At 39.4% G+C, this 24435-nt stretch overlaps 1 protein-coding gene across 1 annotated transcript in view; it reads left to right on the top strand.

The window, feature by feature from the left end:
* Nucleotides 1–24435, top strand: part of FBN1 (fibrillin 1) — a 261970-nt gene that overhangs the window by 154264 nt on the left and 83271 nt on the right. The window contains exons 18-32 of the mRNA XM_043921055.1: nucleotides 1825–1878; nucleotides 3445–3570; nucleotides 6266–6391; nucleotides 6958–7077; nucleotides 7328–7465; nucleotides 8314–8364; nucleotides 10247–10372; nucleotides 12128–12355; nucleotides 16532–16657; nucleotides 16778–16906; nucleotides 17692–17817; nucleotides 17921–18046; nucleotides 20377–20499; nucleotides 21674–21799; nucleotides 23957–24082. Coding sequence (XP_043776990.1) covers nucleotides 1825–1878; nucleotides 3445–3570; nucleotides 6266–6391; nucleotides 6958–7077; nucleotides 7328–7465; nucleotides 8314–8364; nucleotides 10247–10372; nucleotides 12128–12355; nucleotides 16532–16657; nucleotides 16778–16906; nucleotides 17692–17817; nucleotides 17921–18046; nucleotides 20377–20499; nucleotides 21674–21799; nucleotides 23957–24082 — 1851 coding nt within the window. The remainder of the gene's footprint in view (nucleotides 1–1824; nucleotides 1879–3444; nucleotides 3571–6265; nucleotides 6392–6957; nucleotides 7078–7327; nucleotides 7466–8313; nucleotides 8365–10246; nucleotides 10373–12127; nucleotides 12356–16531; nucleotides 16658–16777; nucleotides 16907–17691; nucleotides 17818–17920; nucleotides 18047–20376; nucleotides 20500–21673; nucleotides 21800–23956; nucleotides 24083–24435) is intronic.

The following is a 24435-nucleotide window of genomic DNA, read 5'->3' as shown; positions in this document are numbered from 1 at the left end:
AATTTCTCCAGCTCCGTAATATTCATGTTCTTTAGGGTACATGCAACTTACCTTGTTTTCTGAAGTTGTTTCACGGTGTTACATTTTGCAGGAGCTATTACAAAAGCAGAATTTTACAGAGTGTAAAAATAAATAATTTTCAGATTACTTGACTGTTTCCAACTTTTTTCCAAAAGTTCATTTGTGAATTTTGTTCAAATCCTTCATGTTGACTTAGGTGTGCGTTCCCTAAATGATTTTATTCCACTCTAGGGAAAAAGTATTTTTCTCAATTCAAAGTGACATAGCTTAGCGAAAAGAACACTGGTCAGTGAGTCAGAATTCTGCTCTCCAGCCACAAGCAGGCAAATTACTTAATTGGAGGGTTCAGGGTTTTTTGTGAATTTTTGTTTATTTAGGAATTTTTCTCACCTAACTTCAAAAGGATTTGAGGTGGTTTACATTAGTAAACAATTATAAAATTGAATAATATGGAAAAGGGATCCTTGGCCTTTTAATCTGAAAATGAATTGTTCTAGATAATCCAGAAGGTCCTCTCCAGTTGTAAATTATTTCTATTTGTAAGGCAAAAATAGTTTATTGAAATGAAAGCAATAGACTGTCAACATTTGAACGTAATTTTAAGATACCTTGGCTATTGGCTTTTAATGTCCTAAAATAGATTAAGTCCTAATATTGAAAACACATAGCTCTGACTGGTTGATTTACATCTAAGATACAGTTAGTTTATTTCTGGCCTAGATACTATCAATTAAAGATGAACTCACAATTTTTAAGCATTTGCCATTTTGAGAATGTTATTATTTGAAATCAGACAGAAATTAAAATCTGTTATAAGAAGTTAGAGAAAGTGAAATGGAAGACTTTTAAAATCTTTAAATTGGGGGAATGCCAGTTAAAGAAAGTAAGCTTTATTTTGGATGACTACTTCGCCTGGTGAATAATATACAAATTATCATTAACTATATGATTACTAATCAATAAAATGCATGTTTGCAACAATACTGCATTTGACTATGAAACTCTGTAGTTGCCTGAATCCATAGGCAACTATGGAAAAATTAGTTTCTTTTCCTGGGATTAAGTGTGATTTCCTATTAGTTCTCTATTTCCATTATTCACTCTTAGATTCATCTAAATATTGTTGGAATTGTGTCTAAAACACTGTATGAATTATAAGAAATAGACCTCTGATTTCATCACAAATTTGGGAACATATACTGCCATTTCCTCAATAAGATTCAGTTTGAACATTATGCAATACTTTCCCTATGGATTTAATATATAGAATGAGTCTGGCATCCTGATGAATATTAACTCTAAAAATACACATACATGCAGGTGTACACACCCTCGTATTCTTGTGAGGAAAGGCTAGAGAATTTGCAGAGAGAAATGAGAAAATGTTAAGAACTTGTTCTGAAAAAAAATAGCTCAAACTAAGAAAAAATGTATTCCCAAGATGGTGGGAGAGAGTTTTATTAACAGTTAAGAAACCACATTTTAACAGGCACATTTCACTGTAAGTGTAAAGTGTTCCCTGGTGAACAAAATCAAGTCATAGGAAAAACACCTTTTCCTAAAGCGCTTTGCACAAGGAATTGCTGGAACTTGCGTATATCCTTACAAGTCGTTTTCCACGGTGATTGCGGAGCCTTTAAATGGGAGCCTGGTGTGACTCCCCCTGGGGGGATGCCTCCTTTTCCGTTACCACTTTATTTCAGTTCCACTCACTTTGGAGGAAATGATGTGTGCAAAGCCAAGGGCAGGATCGACCTGTTCTGCAAACAAGGGAATCATTTACTATCTGTTAATTTATTGCAGCGGAGTATCAGGCGCTCTGCAGCAGTGGGCCAGGAATAACGTCAGCAGGCAGCGGTAAGGACTTGTTTTGAAATTTACTACCTTAAGCATGTGCAGAGGCTGCCCTGGGCCTTCCTGGGGTCTCCAGTTGGTCCATTTACACCAGTCTGATCTGAACCCCCTCTCTGACGATCACTGTGTGATCTGCCTGGGACACTTGGAAACCCCCAGTGGCAGAACAGAACAGTGGCACAGTGGGTCCTGGGGTTGCTGGGTGTGAGTGTGGGGCTTCATACTGAAGCATTGGGTCCTCTCCCGGGGGGGTCGATGTGAACGAGATACAGTGGCTGTGGTGGCTCATTTATGAGAAGGGGCAGCCTGGCCCTCCTTTGGGTCTACGGCTGTCAAGCACAATTCAGGGTTACAAGTTCAGGTGAACCCCTGCACATGTTGAACATTTTCTTAACTAGCAAGTGGTCAGTCATTAACAGATGGCAATAGGGAGCCATCTTGTATTTTGTAGCAGGCAGTGATCGCAGTTAGCTGAAAGAAAATGAAATGTTTAAGTGTAGGAGTTAGAACTAGAGAAATACTGGTGGCATAAAAGAAATTAAAAGGGAGAATTGGAACAAGTGTAAAAACAGATAAGAAAGAGGAAGAGATTACTTTATTAACATAAAACTAAATGATTTGGTTCAAGAGAATTATGGCTGAACTGATTGTCAGTTCATTCTCTTGATTGATTTCATCAGTGTGTATGGATGAGGAAGGGTTGGAGGTGGATGTTTGGAGGAGAAAAGAGAAGTAAGGAACTGTATAATGAATAAAGAATTAGTAGGGAATAAATAAGTTGTGAAAGGAATCTGAGGAAGAAAAAAGGTCAATCTTGATTTATAGAAGAGTCAGGGAACAAGATTTGAGACTAGTCACTCACTGATGGTCACTTTGCATCACTCTTGACTATTAGAGCTCTCCTTGGTCTGGGAGCCCCCAGAAGAGGGAGGACCCATCCTCATCTGGCAAGAGTAGCAGAGGTTTTTCCAGAGCAGGTGATGATTGTGCATGTTTTGAACCAAGATTAGGCTTGCTTCAGGCATTCCCAACACAGAGTGAAGAGGGCATTATGTGTTGTTCACGGCAGAGTAAAGGATTTAAAGTGAATAAATGGCATTCATATTTTAATTTAATCTTGAGGATATTATCGAACCTACAAAAGTCTGAACCGTGAGAATGACACAATCACTTTGTTTTTAGGCTAAGTCTGGTGGCAATATAGAAGATAGATTGAAGAGGGACAAGCTGATGGCAGGGAAACCAGTTGTAGGAACTTTGACTCTGTATTTGATCTACTTTCCCATCTTAGTGTTCAGACAAGAGAAAGTCCAGGGGTTCTCCTTTTAATTAAGGGTTGGTAACCTTGTAGTTCTAGCTCAGATGCCAGTTTCCTCTCAGGGACTGATGGAGGAAAGACTTGATTCAGAGTATCTTGCAGTAAGAAAAAAGGGATAAAGTTTCTTATCAAGGAGAAGCTTTCTTATTTTCACAAGGTCCTGATGTCTTTACATTTATTGTAATTTTCTGACAGTCTGTTTGACATTTACTTTAGCATGTTAATGCTTATGAGCTTTTTTTCTGGTCCAGATATAAATGAATGTGCATTAGATCCTGATATTTGCCCAAATGGAATTTGTGAAAATCTCCGTGGGACCTACAAATGTATATGCAATTCAGGATATGAAGTGGATTCCACTGGGAAAAACTGTGTTGGTAAGAAGCTTCACTGTTTTCTAAGACATTTCAGGCATCATGCATTCTTTCTTTTGTTGCTTGAGCAACCTGCTTGAGTACCTTAAGGACTTGACAGATGGATGCTCTATACTTCGGGTATCAGCATAGCTGCATCCTGACGGCTTATATCTTTTGTTTAACTCCATCAAGGGTGGACCATGGCAACTGTCCCTCTTATACAGTGTACAGTTCTCTAACTGTGCAGGTTGAAGCTGAAGTAGGCATCCCTACTGGATGCCTTTGTTGTTAAGGCTGCTACCAGTTGTCATTGTGGGCAAAGTAGACATAGCACTTATTTTCAAAGAAGCAGAAATCTTACTTTAAGTATTTTTACCCGCTTTTCTTCTTAATATGTGGCATTTGCAGTCACATAAGAAGAACTAACAACAAATCAGAGCATCTTCTCTGCCCCCATTCAAATCAGCTTTCACCCGAGTTTCAGGCTAAATAAGTACCTAAGAAAATGGAGGATAGCAGCAGATCAGGGGAGCCACAGACTTACCACAACACCCTCTTATTTTGACTAGTGGGTTTCTTTTTGTCTCCCTAACTTTTACTGCTGGCCCAAACCTGGCCTTTCAGAAGGAAAAGTACATTTATGATAAATACTGAATTTTGAGAAATGATTTCTTTCTCTCTCATACCCTTAATTTTAGGGCCCCCCTTTTTTGGGAGAGTACGGTTGTTATTTGAGTACACATAGTACTTTCAAACTAGACTCACCTCAAAAGAAGTTTTACGATTTCATTTTTCTATAAGAGCGTCTCTACATTGGCAGACTTGAAAAATCATTGTTTATTTGGACATGCCAGAAAGACACAGAGATGTCTTAGCTTTATCCTGAAATCACCCCATGCAAAGCAAACAGAGAGTATGGGAGGCAGAAGGGATTCTTCTTTCAGTGTTCTAGTGTCTATTCCAAAGTTGGACCCATTATCATCAGAAGGATGTTCCTATTTCAGGACTTCCCTGGTGGCTCAGTGGTAAAGAATTCTCCTGCAATTCAGGAGACATGGGTTCAATCCCTGGATCGGGAAGACCCCTTGGAAGAGGAAATGACAACCCACTCCAGGATTCTTGCCTAAAAAATTCCATGGACAGAGGAGCCTGGCGAGCTACAATCCATGGGGTCACAAGGAGTTGGACTTGACTGAGCATGCATGTTCATATTTCAGGTTGTGTTCAGAAGTATGAAGTTAGAAATCAAAGATCCACTCCAGCCACTTTCCAGAGAATTCCAGGGATTGGCTATTTTATTTCTTAATCCTCAAGTCCTTAATTTAAAGTTCCATATTCTTCTGACATCATCAGTTGAGAATTGCAATATTGACCCTTTGGGGAAGTGTTAGCATTTGTTATACAATTTTGACAGAATTCTCAGCATGCTATTTGCTCAGACAATAACATCACTTTATACTTGATTTTCCCATATTTTAAATTTTCTCATATTTAATACTTTATAAACACAGCCCTCCACATCTGTGAGTTTTGCATTTGCATATCTAACCAACCTCAGATCAAAGATATTTGAAAAAAAAATTCCCAAAAGTTCCCCAAAGCAAAACTTGAATTTTCCATATACCAGCAACTATTTACACAGCATGTACATCATATTAGGTATTATAAGTAATCTAGAGATGGTTTAAAGTACACAGGAGGATGTGCATAGGTTATACGCCAGTACTATACCATTTTATATAAGGGACTTGAACATCCACAGATTTTGGTAACCTGGATGGCAGGGATGGGGTTCCTGGAACCAATCCCTTGCAGATACCAAAGGATCACTGTAAGCTTCTGATTGAAGTATATTTACTGATGTGAACCCACGCAGCTCTCTAGTACCGAATTTGTGTATACTTTACGTAAGGACCACTAGCTTGTCAATGAGTATCTAAGCAGAATCACTCAGTATGTAAAAAGTTCCTTATGAATGTGTAGCCTGCTTTGTGGGCCGTATGATGTAGCTTATCTCAGTGTGGTATAGCAGACTGTTTAAGTTCCACACTTCCTCAATTATCTAAGTAATACATATGAAAAGTTTGATTTTGTATCAGACAGGCCTATTACTCAGCTCTCTGAATCCCTAGTCTGCATTCTTCTTGGCAGTTATAAACTCTACAGCTTGCTTCATACTTTATAAACATAACTGGAGACCACTTAAATTATTCTGAAGAAGAAACACCCATCCTGGAACTAATACTTATTAAAGATGGACCATACTTTCTAAATATTTAGTCAGTTCCTTAAAACACTGGGATTAATCCTTTTAACTTTGGCACAGTGAAACAATTATATATTGGGTTGGCCAAAAAGTTCATTCGGGTTTTCCTGTCCCATCTTATGGCAAAGAAATAGGAAAAAACCCAAACAAACATTTTGGCCAACCCAATAAATAATAATTTTCAGCAAATCTAAGTTTTTTTTTCCTGCCAAAGAAGTGAATTAAATGGTCTGGTGATTTTAGACTTTGTAGATACCTAGTAAAAATAATCAGATCAGTCACCTATTTTCTAAAACTAGGTAATTTTTGCAAAAACCAATGGTATAGGAGTTTTGCTCCTTCCTTGAATTAATCATATCATTATGACCTTAAAAACGTAACAAAAAAAGCAAAGAAATTGCATGCGAAGGACGAGATCTTTTAAAAGTTTATGTTTTCTTTATTTTCCAGATATTAATGAATGTGTATTGAATAGTCTGCTTTGTGACAATGGACAATGTAGAAATACTCCTGGAAGTTTTGTCTGTACCTGCCCCAAGGGATTTATATACAAACCTGAGCTGAAAACCTGTGAAGGTAAGGAATAATTTTTGTTCTTATACCGTGTACTTTGTTGCCTTTTGGAGATCCACTGGAAAAGCACAAAGATAAATTAAAGCCACTTCTTATTTTAGACAGTTGTGTCATGTAGTTGAGATTCTGTGATCCTGAATGACACTTGTATATGCTTTATAAGCTGCTGATAGTACTTATCCACAATTGGCCTTTTAGTCACCATTTATTTCACATTCAAATGCTATTTAAGAGTATCCATTTTATATTTTCCTGCATTTGGTATTTTATTTGCCAACATTTAATAGATTAAGAAAATATTAGATATATGCTATTTGAGTTAATAATTCAGAAATCATGCTTACATTTGCTCCAGATTTTCTGAATTAAAAAGATTCGGCCGTGTGCTGAACATAGAGATGTGCTCAATTATTATTTTTGGCATTCCATCTAGTCTAGGAAAAAAATCCATCTAGGCCAGCTTTATTATCTAATGAAGAATATGTAGTAGCAGTTGAGACCAAAGTTTAAAGATTCATTTGTGCCCAAGACTAGTTTTTAGCAGTAATGTAGACCTATTTTTGTTTCAGACATCGATGAATGTGAATCAAGTCCTTGCATTAATGGAGTCTGCAAGAACAGCCCAGGCTCTTTCATTTGTGAATGTTCTTCTGAAAGTACTTTGGATCCAACAAAAACCATCTGCATAGGTATTTATCTTTCCGAGAATGATTTTCCTGTTTTATCAATGCTGCTGTATTTAATGTCCACCTTTATTGCAGAACGGTTTCAGTATGGAAAAACAAAATTTTAAACTATCATTATTCCTTGTTTCATGATGCTATTCTTGCTATAATCCCAGTGCACATGTTTGAATTTTTGAGATAATTGTCTATTAATATTAATTGTTAATTAATTGTTAATTGTCTATTAAATATCATCACTCCCCTGCCCCTACAGAAACCATCAAGGGCACTTGTTGGCAGACTGTCATCGATGGGCGGTGTGAGATCAACATCAATGGAGCCACATTAAAGTCCCAGTGCTGTTCATCCCTCGGTGCTGCCTGGGGGAGCCCATGCACCCCATGCCAAGTCGGTAAGAAGCGGGTGCCGTGGCTCCTCTGCTCACTGGGCATTTTACTTGGGACAGGGAAGCCCGGAACTTTGTTCATTTAAGTTCACGTGGGAATTGTAGAAGATTTCATTCTGATGACTTCAGTGAAACATGTTGCTATGTAGGAAATTAAGAGAAGTGTCAAGGGCAATAATTGTATGTGATTTGGTTAATGTATTCTTTTCTGTCACCACACTGTAATGTAGTTATCTGGTGTGGCTTTCCCAGATCAGCAATTCTTATTGGCTCTCTTAGAAGCTTCATGATTAAGGGTCCTGAGCTTTTTTACAGGCGTGGATTTTCTTCCCCAAAAAAATATTGATGTAAAGGAACCAGAGTTCGTGACTAAAGTTATTGCAAAACTGAGGTTTGAGAGCCTTGCTAATGATTCTGTTGATTCACTGTTTGGATATACAAATGTGTGAACTGATAATAGTGTGACTGCTGCAGGGCGTGAGACCTGCCGGTTCTAGACTTTGTTTTCCACGTTTATGTTACAGTAATCCTATAGTATGATTCCTGTTTTAGGGGTCACAGCAAGAGGGAAATCGAGTCAGTTTCCTTCTTAGTCATCACCGTAGTGTGCTCTTTAGGTTATCTTTGAGTCTTTCAGAATCTCACAGATGGACTGAGCTTTATTCAAGGAGACATTTCATCCTTCTCCCTCATCTATACAATCTCAGTGACACTTTGTTGCCTCAGAATTATTCATAACAAAAAAATCAATTCCATGTTAAAGGGTCTGTCATGTTGCTAATATTGTGTCATAAAGTCTGGATATTGTTATCTCAGATTTGTTTTTTTGCTTTTTGTTTGTTTTTTTGATACAGATCCCATTTGTGGGAAAGGCTATTCAAGAATTAAAGGAACACAGTGTGAAGGTATTTATGATTATTTATAAATCATAAATTTCTGCATGCATGAAGAATGCTTGTATTAACTTGGACTGCATAAAGCTGTCATGTAACTTCCCAGTGAGAAATATGTAGCAGGGGAAAAAAATAATGAGAACTGCCGAACCTGTAACAGACATGAATTTCACAAGCATGTGTGCTCTTGCCAGTGTCAGAGCTCTATGGCCAAAGGGCAGAGTGTCTTGAAAATGATTTAGGCTGACCATAGTTTTGAGTGACTACAATTTCAAAATGTTATCTATGGAGAAGAGAAAAAAGGAAGTTTGTGATGAGGCTATAAAACTTGCATTTCTCTTGATTTTGTCCTGGATTCTTTTGTTGTTATTGTTGTTTGTTTCATGGTTATGTATGATGAGAAGAGACACACCTCTATTGCCTCGTTTTTGAGAGTCTACGTGGATTCTTTCTACTTTCCTGTGATTTTTCTTTTCTCATGGAGTCCCGGATAGACAGACATAGGTCAGGGTGACTAACACAACCTGACATGACACAGCAGCTGAAAAATTTTAAAAACAGCAATTAGTCCCATATGTGGAATGAAATGAACTTTTTTTCCCTGCTAAAATAAAGAGGAACACTACAACCCCCACCCAAGAGCTTGCTTTCCAAATGATGACTGAATCCTTTGGCCTCTCTCTGGTCCAGACCCACTGTTAATAACTTATCTGACCTCAGCAGCTTATTTTGGTATACAAGTGGCCCCAGAGCAAAACAGCCCCCAAAAGGTGAATTTCCCCCTCTGCATTTATTTCTCTTATAAGGAAAGATTTAGAATTTTTTTTTCAATATCCCTGACTTGGAAAGTTATTTCTTCTCAAATAGAGACACAGTGTGTGTGAGTTTCTTGACTAATGCTCCCCCTTTTTGGCATTAGCAAGTAAGTGCCTTTCTTTGGGTTAACTTGATGGTGAGTATTTTTCCAAAAACAGTGCAGAGAACACAATGCTCTCCCTTAAGCAAACTGGGAAGGGCTAATATGTTTGAGACAGATGCAGCGAATGATGGACGAATGAACATGAGCATCTTCCAGCTCTCTCCAACCCAAGCTGGAACCGCCAAGGCTTTGACAGGATAGCTCGAGACCATTGCTGAGTTAGAACTAGATACACAGTTTCTTGGGACATCTCAGCACCTCTCAAAGGAGACCCTTTTGACTGGCCCCACATATTCCCCAGTGGTGGATTTTTTTCTGTGCTTATCTTCAAACTATTTCTTCTTTGCTAATTTGAAAGATCAGATTTCTGTTTCTTTTCTTAATTCCAGCTATCTGGTCTAGTAAAGCTAATTAAATGGCTCCTGGGAGCCTTAGCACTTCCCTGGTAGCACAGTTGGTAAAGAATCTGCCTGCAATGCAGGAGACCTGGGTTCAGTGCCTGGGTTGGGAAGATCCCCTGGAGAAGGGAATGGCTACCCACTTCAGTGTTCTTTCCTGGGAAATCCCATGGACAAGGGAACCCGGCAGGCTGTAGTCCATGGGATCACAAAGAATCAGACATGACTGGGTGACTAACACTTTCACTTTCTTTCACTTGGGAGCCTTACCTGAGATGTCTATAGTACCCAAACTTGTCTCTAAGAACTCCCACAAACTCCCTGTTTTTACAACTCAAAAATTACTCCCTGGGACTGATAGAGAAACAATAATATCTTTGTTAGTGGATGAGCTCTGCCTGGTTGCTTTTTAAATATCCTAGAAATTCTATATGAATTATTTAGAAGCAAAGTAGTTTTCTACTTACTAAGTTCAAAATGGCCTTTTTGGTTGTGGGAATATGACTCCCTGAATGGAATAAAGTAGAATTGTGCTATGCAAATGTATTAACTTCATGCTTTCTTTTTTTCTTCATAGATATAGATGAATGTGAAGTGTTCCCAGGAGTCTGCAAGAATGGCTTGTGTGTTAACTCCAAGGGATCATTTAAGTGTCAGTGTCCCAGTGGGATGACTTTGGACGCCACTGGAAGGATTTGCCTAGGTAAATAGTGAGCTCATTACTTTTCTAATGAACATTTCTTAACAATTATTCAGAACTCAGAAGATAGAGCTGAATATTCAGTTCCAACTACAGACACACACACACCCCAAATTCAGCATTTCTATTAACATTCATAGTGGTTTCCTTGAAAAATAGCCTTCCTGACTCAGCTGTTTATTCCTTATAAAGACTAGGGAACCTGACGGTTCTTTATTGATATGTAATTATTCATTAAACTGCTACCATCACAGTTATTATTCTAGAGCTCTTAAATCTATCCTCCATATGCCATGGATATAGAATTCTAGGTGATTAGTAAGGAGAACATTTTTGCTTAATTGGAAACTGTAGCCTTAGCCTGTTAGGCAGGCCTGCCATTAGCCAGAAAGACAGGTCTTTTCAGGAAACTGCTGAGGGTATCAGCAGTAAAGACTGTAACAGCCTGAGTAGTGAACCTGAGGGAACGAGGGCTGTTGCCGCCATCAGCCATGGTGCAACTCTCCATGACAACTGCTAGAACCCAAGTGACAATGATGTGGAAGAGAAGAGACTGGACACAAAACTTTGATTTTTAGAAACCTGCCCTGTGGACTCATTGGTGGCAGATTTGAGATCCCACAGTCATGCATGTGGAGTCTTGGGCTTTTTCTGGTGTTACTGTTATGGTTTCTGACTCCCAGGAATAACATCCTTTGGATCACTGGTTTTGGAGTCCATGACTCTGAAAATGATGCTCAGCCACATTGTGTATCTGAAACCATGTGACCCTGAAGAGCATTTTTAGTGAAAGGCCACTGTAGGTGGTTGAAAGAGTGGCATGCATTTAAGAGATACAGCTCCTTTATGAATTAGGATTAATCACTCTTTAAATGTGAAACTTTATGGTTTATAATGTAAGCAATGCAAAATATAAAAGCTGGAATTTATAACTATGGATGTCAGTTAATGCCATTTTGAGCCTTTGCTTCTTTGTTTAGGAGGATTCGGCATTTAATGAGAACCTTTTTCCAGGTTCTTAAGTTGAAGGATGCTTCAGTGTTTAGTCTAGGATTCATTTTGAAATTAACCATCTTAATAGGGGCAACCCAAATGTGGAATTTCACAGAAGGCTTCCATAGCTTTCTAACATGAAAGGAAGCCCACATTCCCGCATGTATGCAGAAGAATATGCACATAAGCACATGTTGAGGTGAAAGAAATACGTGAGAAGAGGAGTCAATGGCTCTTCTTTACTGCTTTCCCTCTCTAATCACAAGGAGGGCAGTCCTCATTTCAGAGTTCACCATTGCACCTCTCCAAAAATGAAGTGGATCTGAGGAAAGGGTGCTGGAGCCAGCTGAGATGTTTTCCATCGGGAAAGATTGCAGTTGGCTTTCAGCTAGAGTGATGTCAAGACATCATAGAGTACATGCATTGGTAATTAGCCTGCTTGGATAATGAGGAATACATTTCCCAAAAGAGCATGGCAGGATTTCTCCGAATACTGCTGCTTCTGGGGAATTATCAGAATATGCCTAGCGTTGAAAGGGTTCTTACCACAGGAGGAGATGCAAAGACATATGAGCTGCCAGCAAGCCTTTATGAAGCAGGAAAACCCACCACAAAGCCTTTGAGGACAAAGAAATGAGTTTCAGTCAATAAGTTTATAGTAAATGACTATGTGTATTCCACTTGGCCTCACACAACGCTGGCAGTTTGAGGCAGTGAAAACAGAGTAGCTCTCCTCAGCCTGCCTCTGTTTGCTCCCTCCGGCAGATATCCGCCTGGAAACCTGCTTCCTGAGGTACGAGGACGAGGAGTGCACCCTGCCCGTGGTTGGGCGCCACCGCATGGACGCCTGCTGCTGCTCGGTCGGGGCAGCCTGGGGTACCGAGGAGTGCGAGGAGTGTCCCATGAGAAGCACGCCTGAGTATGAGGAGCTCTGTCCCAGAGGACCCGGATTCGCCACAAAAGAAATTACAAATGGCAAACGTTTTTTCAAAGGTATGATGGTTTCAGTGGTTGATTGATCTACTTTTAGGTCAATAGGATGCCTTTTCCGGAGTGCAGAGTTCTGCTAACAGAATTACAGTAAATGTCATCAACGTGGTCATCCCTGGATCATCATCTCAGGATGCCTTCTTTGCTTTCTGAATTTCATATGGCAAAATATTCACTCCATTACAAAATTTCTTTTTCTACATCTCGGGGCTTCCTGTGGTCACTTTTCTCTCCCATCTAGTCACTATTAAGTATTATAGTAGATTTTGATACTATCCTAAAGCTAAGCATAAATGAAAGAAAAATCTTGGGAAATGTTTATGCCATCTGCTGAGGCCCTAGAGATGACCTTTATCTTGTCATCTGTGGTTCATGTATTTGCAGTATTCATTTGAGGTATTCATGTCACTGTGGTCCACCTGAGCATAGATAATGGTGTGGGAAACCCAGTGGCAGGTCCTCCTTGTCCAAATGCGCTGAAATTCATTCCTGTAGCAAACACACTCCAGTGACTTAAGATATTTCAAATTTTATCTTCTTTTGCTAAACATAAAACCCATGTTAAGAAAAAAGAAGTCACAGATTTAATCTAATTCCAAAATTGAGTTACCCTTTTATGCACCATGATACAAGAATGTGTTTACTTCAGCATGTGGAAAAAATCATAATTGGTTACTCAAAATTCCAGTTATTCAGGGATGCCCAACTTTAGCTCCCACTGTAGAATTTTATGTCACTTTCCCATTGTGTCTGAGCCTACTTGTTATACTTCACAATTAAATGAACTTATAAAAATGGGAAGTGAGTATATAAATATTACCATCCTTAATTAAAAAGCATAGACTTTTTTCCTACTGAGCATTTGGTTCAAGAAGTCCTAGAGATAAAGTTGTACTGTCTAGAGAGACAGTTTCTAGGTGGCCTTCTTACATGTCTCTCAAGTAAATTCAGAGAAACTTAGGTGATTTGAATTCAAAGGTTGTGGTGGTCCATTGCCAGAGAAGGACTAGATGTTCCTGAGATTTAATCTGCCAGTTCTGTCTCTCATAACATTTGGTAGAAATGAACTTGATTTCTTAAGCTCTAGGTCTTGCTTTAGAAAGGCCCCTATAAAGGGAAACTCAAATCACATGTTACAAGTGCAGTCCCCACATACGTAAGAAATACTTGTACACTTTAATTGTATTAATGAAACCTTCATATTAATTGAGAAAATATTTAAAACTAGTACTCCTTTTTTTTTTTTTAATTGAAAATGTATTTTTTTTTAATTTTTTTATTAGTTGGAGGCTAATTGCTTCACAACATTTCAGTGGGTTTTGTCATACATTGATATGAATCAGCCATAGATTTATACTTATTCCCCATCCCGATCCCCCCTCCCATCTCCCTCTCCACCCGATTCCTCTGGGTCTTCCCAGTGCACCAGGCTGGAGCACTTGTCTCATGCATCCCACCTGGGCTGGTGATCTGTTTCACCATAGATAGTATACATGCTGTTCTTTTGAAACATCCCACCCTCACCTTCTCCCACAGAGTTCAAAAGTCTGTTCTGTATTTCTGTGTCTCTTTTTCTGTTTTGCATATAGGGTTATCGTTACCATCTTTCTAAATTCCATATATATGTGTTAGTATGCTGTAATGTTCTTTATCTTTCTGGCTTACTTCACTCTGTATAAGGGGCTCCAGTTTCATCCATCTCATTAGGACTGGTTCAAATGAATTCTTTTTGACGGCTGAGTAAAATTCCATGGTGTATATGTACCACAGCTTCCTTATCCATTCATCTGCTGATGGGCATCTAGGTTGCTTCCATGTCCTGGCTATTATAAACAGTGCTGCGATGAACATTGGGGTGCATGTGTCTCTTTCAGATCTGGTTTCCTCAGTGTGTATGCCCAGAAGTGGTATTGCTGGGTCATATGGCAGTTCTATTTCCAGTTTTTTAAGGAATCTCCACACTGTTTTCCATAGTGGCTGTACTAGTTTGCATTCCCACCAACAGTGTAAGAGGGTTCCCTTTTCTCCACACCCTCTCCAGCATTTATTGCTTGTAGACTTTTGGATAGCAGCCATCCTGACTGGTGTGTAATGGTACCTCACTGTGGTTTTGATTTGCATTTCTCTAATAATGAGTGATGTTGAGCACCTTTTCATGTGTTTGTTAGCCATCTGTATGTCTTCTTTGGAGAAATGTCTGTTTAGTTCTCTGGCCCATTTTTTGATTGGGTCATTTATTTTTCTGGAATTGAGCTGCAGGAGTTGCTTGTATATTTTTGAGATTAATCCTTTGTCTGTTTCTTCATTTGCTATTATTTTCTCCCAATCTGACGGCTGTCTTTTCACCTTACTTATAGTTTCTTTTGTAGTGCAAAAGCTTTTAAGTTTCATTAGATCCCATTTGTTTAGTTTTGCTTTTATTTCCAATATTCTGGGAGGTGGGTCATAGAGGATCTTGCTGTGATTTATGTCGGAGAGTGTTTTGCCTATGTTCTCCTCTAGGAGTTTTATAGTTTCTGGTCTTACATTTAGATCTTTAATCCATTTTGAGTTTATTTTTGTGTATGGTGTTAGAAAGTGTTCTAGTTTCATTCTTTTGCAAGTGGTTGACCAGTTTTCCCAGCACCACTTGTTAAAGAGGTTGTCTTTTTTCCATTGTATATCCTTGCCTCCTTTGTCAAAGATAAGGTGTCCATAGGTTCGTGGATTTATCTCTGGGCTTTCTATTCTGTTCCATTGGTCTATATTTCTGTCTTTGTGCCAGTACCACACTGTCTTGATGACTGTGGCTTTGTAGTAGAGTCTGAAGTCAGGCAGGTTGATTCCTCCAGTTCCATTCTTCTTTTTCAAGATTACTTTGGCTATTCGAGGTTTTTTGTATTTCCATACAAATTGTGAAATTCTTTGGTCTAGTTCTGTGAAAAATACCGTTGGTAGCTTGATAGTGATTGCATTGAATCTATAGATTGCTTTGGGTAGAATAGCCATTTTGACAATATTGATTCTTCCAATCCATGAACACGGTATGTTTCTCCATCTGTTTGTGTCCTCTTTGATTTCTTTCATCAGTGTTTTATAGTTTTCTATGTATAGGTCTTTTGTTTCTTTAGGTAGATATACTCCTAAGTATTTTATTCTTTTTGTTGCAATGGTGAATGGTATTGTTTCCTTAATTTCTCTTTCTGTTTTTTCATTGTTAGTATATAGGGATGCAAGGGATTTCTGTGTGTTAATTTTATATCCTGCAACTTTACTATATTCATTGATTAGCTCTAGTAATTTTCTGGTAGAGTCTTTAGGGTTTTCTATATAGAGGATCATGTCATCTGCAAACAGTGAGAGTTTCACTTCTTCTTTTCCTATCTGGATTCCTTTTACTTCTTTTTCTGCTCTGATTGCTGTGGCCAAAACTTCCAACACTATGTTGAACAGTAGTGGTGAGAGTGGGCACCCTTGTCTTGTTCCTGATTTCAGGGGAAATGCTTTCAATTTTTCACCATTGAGGGTGATGCTTGCTGTGGGTTTGTCATATATAGCTTTTATTATGTTGAGGTATGTTCCTTCTATTCCTGCTTTTTGGAGAGTTTTAATCATAAATGAGTGTTGAATTTTGTCAAAGGCTTTCTCTGCATCTATTGAGATAATCATATGGTTTTTAACTAGTACTCCTTATTTAGAATGTGTTTTAAATAGTATACAGCATCTATAAATAATTTAAATTATAAATGACATCTCTTTTGAAATTATTTTTAGGTATTAAAAAAGTGTCAGGAAGCATAAATGAATATCTCATTCTGCTACATACTCAATTTGGTTGCTATAGGACAGTCTATTATAAAACCTTTTATATGCTTTACATGTAGACACTAGTGACTTTAGAATTTTTATTCATCCATTCAGCAAATAGTTCAGTGTTTGGTATGTATCAGATAGTGTTCTGGGCTTTAGAAGGCCAAATAAACCCACTCTTTACTTCTTTAATAATACTTTCTAAAATGGAGACGTTTAGAAGTCTAAAACTGTTTACAAAGTCCTATTTCTGGTAGTCATCACATTTTTTAAAAGTGTATGACCAAGACCTTAAATCAAGCCCTTCTGTCTCCCTGGGTTTCACATGGGGTGTGGATTTCTCCTAATGGATCACTTACGGATTTGTCCCACACTGAATTTTTCTTGAAGACATCAACGAGTGTAAGATGATTCCCAACCTGTGCACCCACGGCAAGTGCAGGAACACCATTGGCAGCTTCAAGTGCAGGTGTGACAGCGGCTTTGCTCTGGATTCTGAAGAAAGGAACTGCACAGGTCAGTGGAGGGGCTCACCCTGGAGGGACACCCTTGGGCACGCGTAGTCCTTAACGTGTGGCCACAAGAAGTAAAGCTGTTCTGATGCTCACCTGCTGCCTACTTACCGCTCTTGTGCAGATATCGATGAATGCCGCATATCCCCTGACCTCTGTGGCCGAGGCCAGTGTGTGAACACCCCCGGGGACTTCGAGTGCAAGTGCGATGAAGGCTATGAAAGCGGATTCATGATGATGAAGAACTGCATGGGTGAGTGCGTGACCATTGGATCAGCCCAGGGAAGAAACAAGCCAAGACTCTTGGGTGACTCATCCCCTGTGAGGGTTCTCCCTGCTCCCCCAGTGCGCTGGTCTTCTGACCAGTGAGTCAGGCATTGGTCTGTGGCAAAGGGAGACTGACGTATGGAAGGAATGAGGGAATTTGTGCTGTGGGGTGGCGGGTGGTCTGTAGGTCCCTGAGAAGTGACCTGGAATAGACACCCTGGGGAAGAAAGAACAATTCAAATACAAGCTGTGTTTTAGGAGTCACATTCTAGAGTTTCTATTCATCATTTCTCTAAAAGGAGATTAATTAAGATAGTTGCATTAGGTTAGGTTCCCTAGCAACAGGCCTGAGATGGGGATATTTTTTGAGTGCTCTTAGGAGAAACCTGTAAGAAAGGGAGGGAAGCAGCTTAGGGCAGGGGAGGAATAGAAGCAAAGTGTTAGGCTGGATTTTAGCTTTAACCTGATCCCCCAAGGGCCTTGGAGTGTGAACAGCGCCCAAGAGTTGTTCCAACTCAAGGCCAGGGAGCTGAGATTTTATACTCCCGGGTCAGTTTGGCTATGAGCCGCCCCCAACATGGGAGGGGGTATAATTTCTCACCTCCCAGCCATTTCTGAGTGAGGTGGGTAGCAGTTCTCCCAGAACGGAGCCTGTGAGCCGCTAGCAGCCAGGACTCGCAGCAACTGGGTGCTGTATGTACTGACCAGGTCATGGGGGTCTGGGGCAGGACACCTCCCACATCTGCAACAGGGGTCATTTCCGTGTTGCAGATATCGACGAGTGTCAGAGAGATCCGCTGTTGTGCCGAGGAGGCGTGTGCCTGAACACTGAGGGAAGTTATCGCTGTGAATGTCCTGCTGGCCATCAGCTGGCCCCCAACATCTCGGCGTGTATAGGTAAGGAGGAAGACCACTGACCTGTGGCCGGTCATTCGGCCCACATCTTAGTCAGAGTCAGAGGCTGATGGCTGCCTCTTTGCTATTCTTGTTTTCTAAACAGACATCAACGAGTGTGAACTGAGTGCACACCTCTGCCCCCATGGCCGCTGCGTGAACCTCATAGGAAAGTACCAGTGTGCCTGCAACCCTGGCTACCACTCAACCCCTGACAGGCTGTTTTGTGTTGGTAAGTTCTGTAGCTTATGCTATTTCTTATTTTCTTTAGTCTCTTTCTGAAGCACTCAAGCCATGTTCTCTGAGTTCCATCTCCATCACTAGTTGCTTTTACTTAATGTTTCCAGTTTTCCTGGAAGTAGAAGTCTTCTCACGGTAGCTCATGATCTTTGGATCTGGCTTCCCTCATCTGTTTAAAGAACCAGTTCAGTGAAGACTGTAGAATACTCCAGCAAGTACCGTTTGACCCACGCTGCTCTAACTAGTGAACGGTAGCATATGCTTTGTTTCTGCATGTGCACACTCAGGCACATCAGCAAGTGATTACTGACTGCCTGAAATAAGTGTAGTTTGGTGAGTGCTGGGAGAAAGACAAAAGGCACAGGGTGTGATCTCCACCCTTAGGTGGTTTGGAGCAGCTCAGATGCCAAAGAATAATTATTGGGAAGAAGACCATAGTATGTTTATAGCTCACAGAGCAATAGAAGCCAGGTCTGGCACTCCTTAAAAATGGAGTTTTGTGGGACAGGCATTTTGCTTTGTGGCTAGCCCTGGGGAGGTTTAGTTGTACTGGGAAGAGTAGCGCAGAAAGCCCTGTGGCTTTATTGTGCTCAGAGTCAAAGTGAAACCTTGTAGAAAACGGCCAGTTTTTGCCTGCGTTGGGGTATACCCCATGTGGGACTGCCAAGTCTCACATGGTTTCCACCCAAAATCATAAATCAGCCCAGATTCTTCTGATGCATGGCCCCAAGCAACTCAGAACTCCAACTCAGGCCCTTAAAGGGGACTGAAACTTCAGCCAAACTGAGTGTCAAGTTTGTAAGGGAATCCGTGACCCAGAGAATTTCACCACATGACCATTGTTGTCAGTGAGGTGTGTTCTAGCACCCAGTACTTCTCCTGTATTGCATGTGGCATACCATGTATTGTATCATTAATCATTCATCTAACTCCCAAACTACAGTATAAGTGTTATAAAGGCAGTAAGTATGTCCATCTCATTCATGTTAGGGTCTCATCTCTAGCACACAGTTCAGTTCATTTCAGTTCAGTCGCTCAGTCATGTCTGAGTCTTTGCAACCCCATAGACTGTAGCACACCAGGCTTCCCCGTCCATCCCCAACTCCTGGAACTTGCTCAAACTCATGTCCATTGAGTTGGTGATGCCATCCAACCATCTCGTCCTCTATCATTCCCTTCTCCTCCCACCTTCAATCTTTGCCAGCATCAGGGTCTTTTCCAGTGAGTCAGTTCTTCAAATCTGGTGGCTAAAATATTGGAATTTCAGCTTCAGCATCAGTCTTTCCAGTGAATATTCAGGATTGATTTCCTTTAGGATGGACTGGTTTGATCTCCTTGCTGTCCAAGGGACTCTCAAGAGTCCTCCAACACCACAGTTCAAAAGCATCAATTCTTCAGCGCTCAGCTTTCTTTATAGTTCAACTCTCACATCCATACATGACTACTGGAAAAGCCATAGCTTTGATTAGATGGACCGTTGTTGGCAGAGTAATGTCTCTGCTTTTTAATACGCTGTCTAGGTTGGTCATAGCTTTTCTTCCAAGGAGAAGAATTTTTTAATTTTAATTTCATGGCTGCAGTCACCAACTGCAGTGATTTTGGAGCCCAAGAAAATAAAGTCTATCACTGTTTTCATTGTTTCCCCATCTATTTGCCATGAAGTGATGGGACTGGATGCCATGATCTTAGTTTTCTGAATGTTGAATTTTAAGCCAACTTTTTCACTTTCCTTTTTCACTTTCCTTTTTCACTTTCATCAAGAGACTCTGTAGTTCTTCACTTTCTGCCATAAGGATGGTGTTATCTGCATATCTGAGGTTATTGATATTTCTCCCAGCAATCTTGATTCCACCTTATGCTTCATCCAGCCTGGCATTTCGCATTATGCATATAAGTTAAATAAGCATGGTGACAGTATACAGCCTTGATGTACTCCTTTCCTAATTTGGAACCAGTCTGTTGTTCCATGTCCAGTTCTAACTGTTGTTTCTTCACCTGCATCCAGATTTCTCAGGAGGCAGGTCAGGTGGTCTGGTATTCCCATCTCTTTCAGAATTCCCCACAGTTTGTTGTGATCCACACAGTCAAAGGCTTTGGCATAGTCAGTAAAGCAGAAGTAGATGTTTTTTTGGAACTCTTTAGCACACAGTAATTGTGCAGTTAGTATTTGTTGAAGGAACCAAATGATACAGTGACTTGCAGTTGCCCTGGAATGCTCTTATAATTTTGTATTTTGTTTTACTTGACCCATACATACCTGAGATATTCAAACATGGGCCATCATCACATAGAGGAAGGTAATATTATTTTCCTTTTTCTTAGACATTGATGAATGCAGCATAATGAACGGTGGCTGTGAGACCTTCTGCACAAACTCTGAAGGTAGCTACGAATGTAGCTGTCAGCCAGGATTTGCACTGATGCCTGACCAGAGGTCCTGCACAGGTAAGTAGGTTTTAGCTTCCTGGAAACTCTCAATAACAGGTCCCTACGTGGAGTGGTTCAGGGCCTGGGCTTTGGAGTCAGACAGTCCTGACTTCTAGTCTTTGTTTTGTCACATGGTTTAGCTGTATGTCCTTGATGAAGATCCTTGACATCTGATCCCTCATCTACAAAATGGGGTTCAGATTGCCTGTATGGAAGAATATGTACAGCATTTAGCATAGTACCTGGCACATGCTCAGTAAGTGCAATATAAAATACAGTACCTGGCACATGCTCAGTAAGTGAAATATAAAATAGATTTTCTTCATTGATTAGAATTTTGAAGAATCTGATCTTATGGCCTATTTCAGTGCTACTCAGGGTATGTTCTTTGGACCAACATCAGCATCACCGAGAATATGTTAGAAATGCAAAATCTCAGTCCTCCCTCTCACCCACACCTACTGAGTCAGGAACCCCTGCGGGTGGATCTCAGTAATCTGTTCTCTCAAGCCTTCCAAGTGATTTTGGATGCATGATAAAATTTGAGAACTGCTGATATAATTTATACTTCCCGCTGCATCACCTGGGCTAGAAGAGCCATGTAGTCAGAGATGGGAAATGAAGTGGGTAATATAAGTTTTAATTTTGGCTCAGATTAAGAAGAAAACTTAGGTTTAGGAACCAAAATTATGGTACTGGACCTAGTAAACTCTCCCTTAAAATCACTAGGTATAAATTTGGCTAGAAAATTAGAATTTGAAAATAGGTATTTATGCTAAAAATACATCTAAGTAGATAGGCTTATTTTCAGCATTTTTTAAATCTTAAAATATCTATAAAACAGCAAATAAGAGACTTAGGCATTTAAATTTGAAAGTTACAAAAATAAGATTCATGATCTTTCGAATGATAAATTTATATCAGAGATAAAAGTACAAATTAAATGATGGTCTTTTAAGAGCATGTGGACCTCCATCCTGAACTATATGCTATAGATCTTGAAAACGATTCTCCCTTGTTTTACCCAAGATAACCTGATGGGATAATTTATGCAAAGCATTATTTGGATTTCAGAGCAAACAGTCCTGTGCGAGCAGGCTGAGTTTACTTGACTTGGGTCAGTTAACTTTTTCATCACTGGTGAGTGGAACCCTTGTCAGCAGCATGTCATCGTTGGCTTTATTCTCTGCAGACATTGATGAGTGTGAAGACAACCCCAACATCTGTGATGGTGGTCAGTGCACAAACATACCCGGAGAGTACAGGTGCTTGTGTTATGATGGATTCATGGCATCTGAAGACATGAAGACTTGTGTAGGTAAGCAAAGAAGACAGGATCTTCCAATTTGCTGGTTATTCACAAGTGCTATTGCATCACATAGACTTGTTTCAGTAGTGAATATATCCGATGGGAAAAGTAAAAATATTTAGGAGCATAATACTAATCGTATTCCAAAGTTAGCATTCCAAGAAGCATCTTTCTTGTGACTGTGCTGTGATGGTCTTGTCAGTATGTTATATGGGCTGAGCTAACACTTGGTCAACTCCAGAGGGACATTTCTTTTATGTCTGTGCATTATTTTTGGCCATTTAACCCTCCTTTTGGTCTGCCTAGAGTTTGGCTTTTCAAATGTTTGCAAGGTAGCAAAATTGACTTTTGACAAGAATGCAATACATTCTAGAATTGATTGTTTTGGAGGGTTTCTATTACTGTCTTCAAATCTGTCAGACTTTTTAAAGCAATATCTAATCTGCCTTTAATTCCATTCAGTATATTTTTAATCTCAGACATTGTAGTTTTTACCTCTAAAAGTTTGATTGGGTCTTTTTCTGGTATCTTCAATGTCTCTACTTAATATGCCCAATCATTTCTCTAGCTTTTTAAACGCAGGGAATATAATTACAATAACAGTTTTCAGGTCCTTGTCAACTAATTCTATTACCTATGTCAATTCTAGTCCATTTCAATAAATCGACTTTCCTTTTTATTATGGGCCATATTTTCCTCTGTCATTGAATGCCTGGTAACTTTTGATTGGATGCTGGTGGTGGTTTAGTCCCTAAGTCATGTCCAACTCTTTGAGATTGCATGAGACGATAGCCTGCCAGGCCCCTCTGTCCATGGGATTTCCCAGGCAAGAATACTGGAGTGGGTTGCCATTTCCTTCTCCAGGGATTGGATGCTAGACATTGTAAATTTTGCCTTACTAGGTCCTGAATATATTTGAATTCCTAGAAAAGTTTCTGAGCTTTGTTTTGGAACATAGTTAAATTATCCGGAAACAGATAGGTCCTTTCAAAGTCTTGCTTTGAAGCAGCAGTTGGGTTGGGCTTATTTTCTCTTACTGCCAAGGCAAGATCCTCCTGGATACTCTATTTACTTCCCTGTAGATGATGAGGTTTTCCAGTCTGTCTGGTAAGAACAAGTACAATTTTGTGCCTTCTGGGAACTCTGATGATTATTCCCTCTAATTCTTTTGGATGATGCTTCCTCCAGATTTAAGAGTTTCCTTACATGAATATACTGGGCACTACTCATCTGGGTATTGTTTGGGTCCCTCTGCAGATCACTGTAGTTCTGTGTGTGTGTATGTATGTACATCTCTTTTCTGTCCTTTACTTGGCCCTATGAACTCTGGCTACCTTGGCCTTCCACCTTTACCTCTCCAATTCATGGACATTTCCTGGTTCCATCTGCCATACCCTTCTCTGTGCTACTGCTTTAAAACTCCCTGCACAGTAATCTGGGGCATTTGTAGGATCCACCTGGTTTCTTTCTCTCATTGATCGTTGTCTTTGTTGTCTATATTGTCCTTTTTTGTTGTTTTTATTTTAAATGAGAAGGTAAATTTGGTTCTTATTACTCCATCATGGTCAGAAACAAGAGTCTAGAATTGCAAATATTTAAATTATATCACATTTGTATCTTTTGAAAATGCTTACCAAATATTTGTGAAGTCCTCAAAATTAAAGTATGCCATTCAAAGTAAAGAAATGAATGTCATAAGAAAAGATAATTTTTAATTAGGGAAAGATTTAGAGTTTGTAACCATCTACCCTTAGACTATTAGTTCATCTATCTCTTCTTTCAAACTATGGAACTAAAATGTTAGCATCATGCAGTCTGCATTAAAATTTTCATCTTGCAACAGAATGTGCTGTTTTAAAAAGTTTTCCAGACTGTCAGAGAAACAGGCTCTGGTTGAGGACCAGACGTAGAGTGAATTAGTTTATTTGATTACTTGACCTCCTTCTTGTGGTCCAGATAAAAAGCCAGTCTGCAGGGTTAGCCTTCAGTGTAGAAAGCATTGAGCTATGTAATTGTTATGTAGTTGAGCTATGTAAATATACTTTTATTTGTGTGAAAACATTTCATCTTTTCTATTTATTTGTCATAGTTGCTTTATCTCAGGGAGAATCTGTCAGTGATATCAAACAAATGGTTACATGTATTAATAATATCTGTATTTTACAGATGTCAATGAATGTGATCTGAATCCAAATATCTGCCTAAGTGGAACCTGTGAAAACACCAAAGGCTCATTTATCTGCCACTGTGATATGGGCTATTCAGGCAAAAAAGGAAAAACAGGCTGTACAGGTATGTTTCTTCCAACTGAACAATAAAACCTTTAGTGGTTAAGAGATTGCTACCATAATTATAGATTAATATATGTTTTAAAAACTATTAATATTTTAATTGCACTATAAAGCATTTTTCATTAACTTAGCCTGCACTTCTTTGAAACTTGTCACATTTTAGATTGAATCTAAGATGAGGTGTTTTTTTTCCCCTTTACCTATGAAAAAAGGCATATGAGAAAAATTGCCACCATAAATAACTCTATAAATATCAACATTTTATGAGGTTAAAAATAGCATTTTATGTCAAAGTAGTTAACATGATAATTACCAAACATTCGTATCTCTTTATTAAAGTCAACTTTTCCCAAT

Source organism: Cervus elaphus, chromosome 12 (genome assembly GCF_910594005.1).
Source record: "Cervus elaphus chromosome 12, mCerEla1.1, whole genome shotgun sequence".
Lineage (NCBI taxonomy): Eukaryota > Metazoa > Chordata > Mammalia > Artiodactyla > Cervidae > Cervus > Cervus elaphus.
Note: the sequence above shows the minus strand (reverse complement) of the source record. Positions and strands in the feature narration are given on the sequence as shown.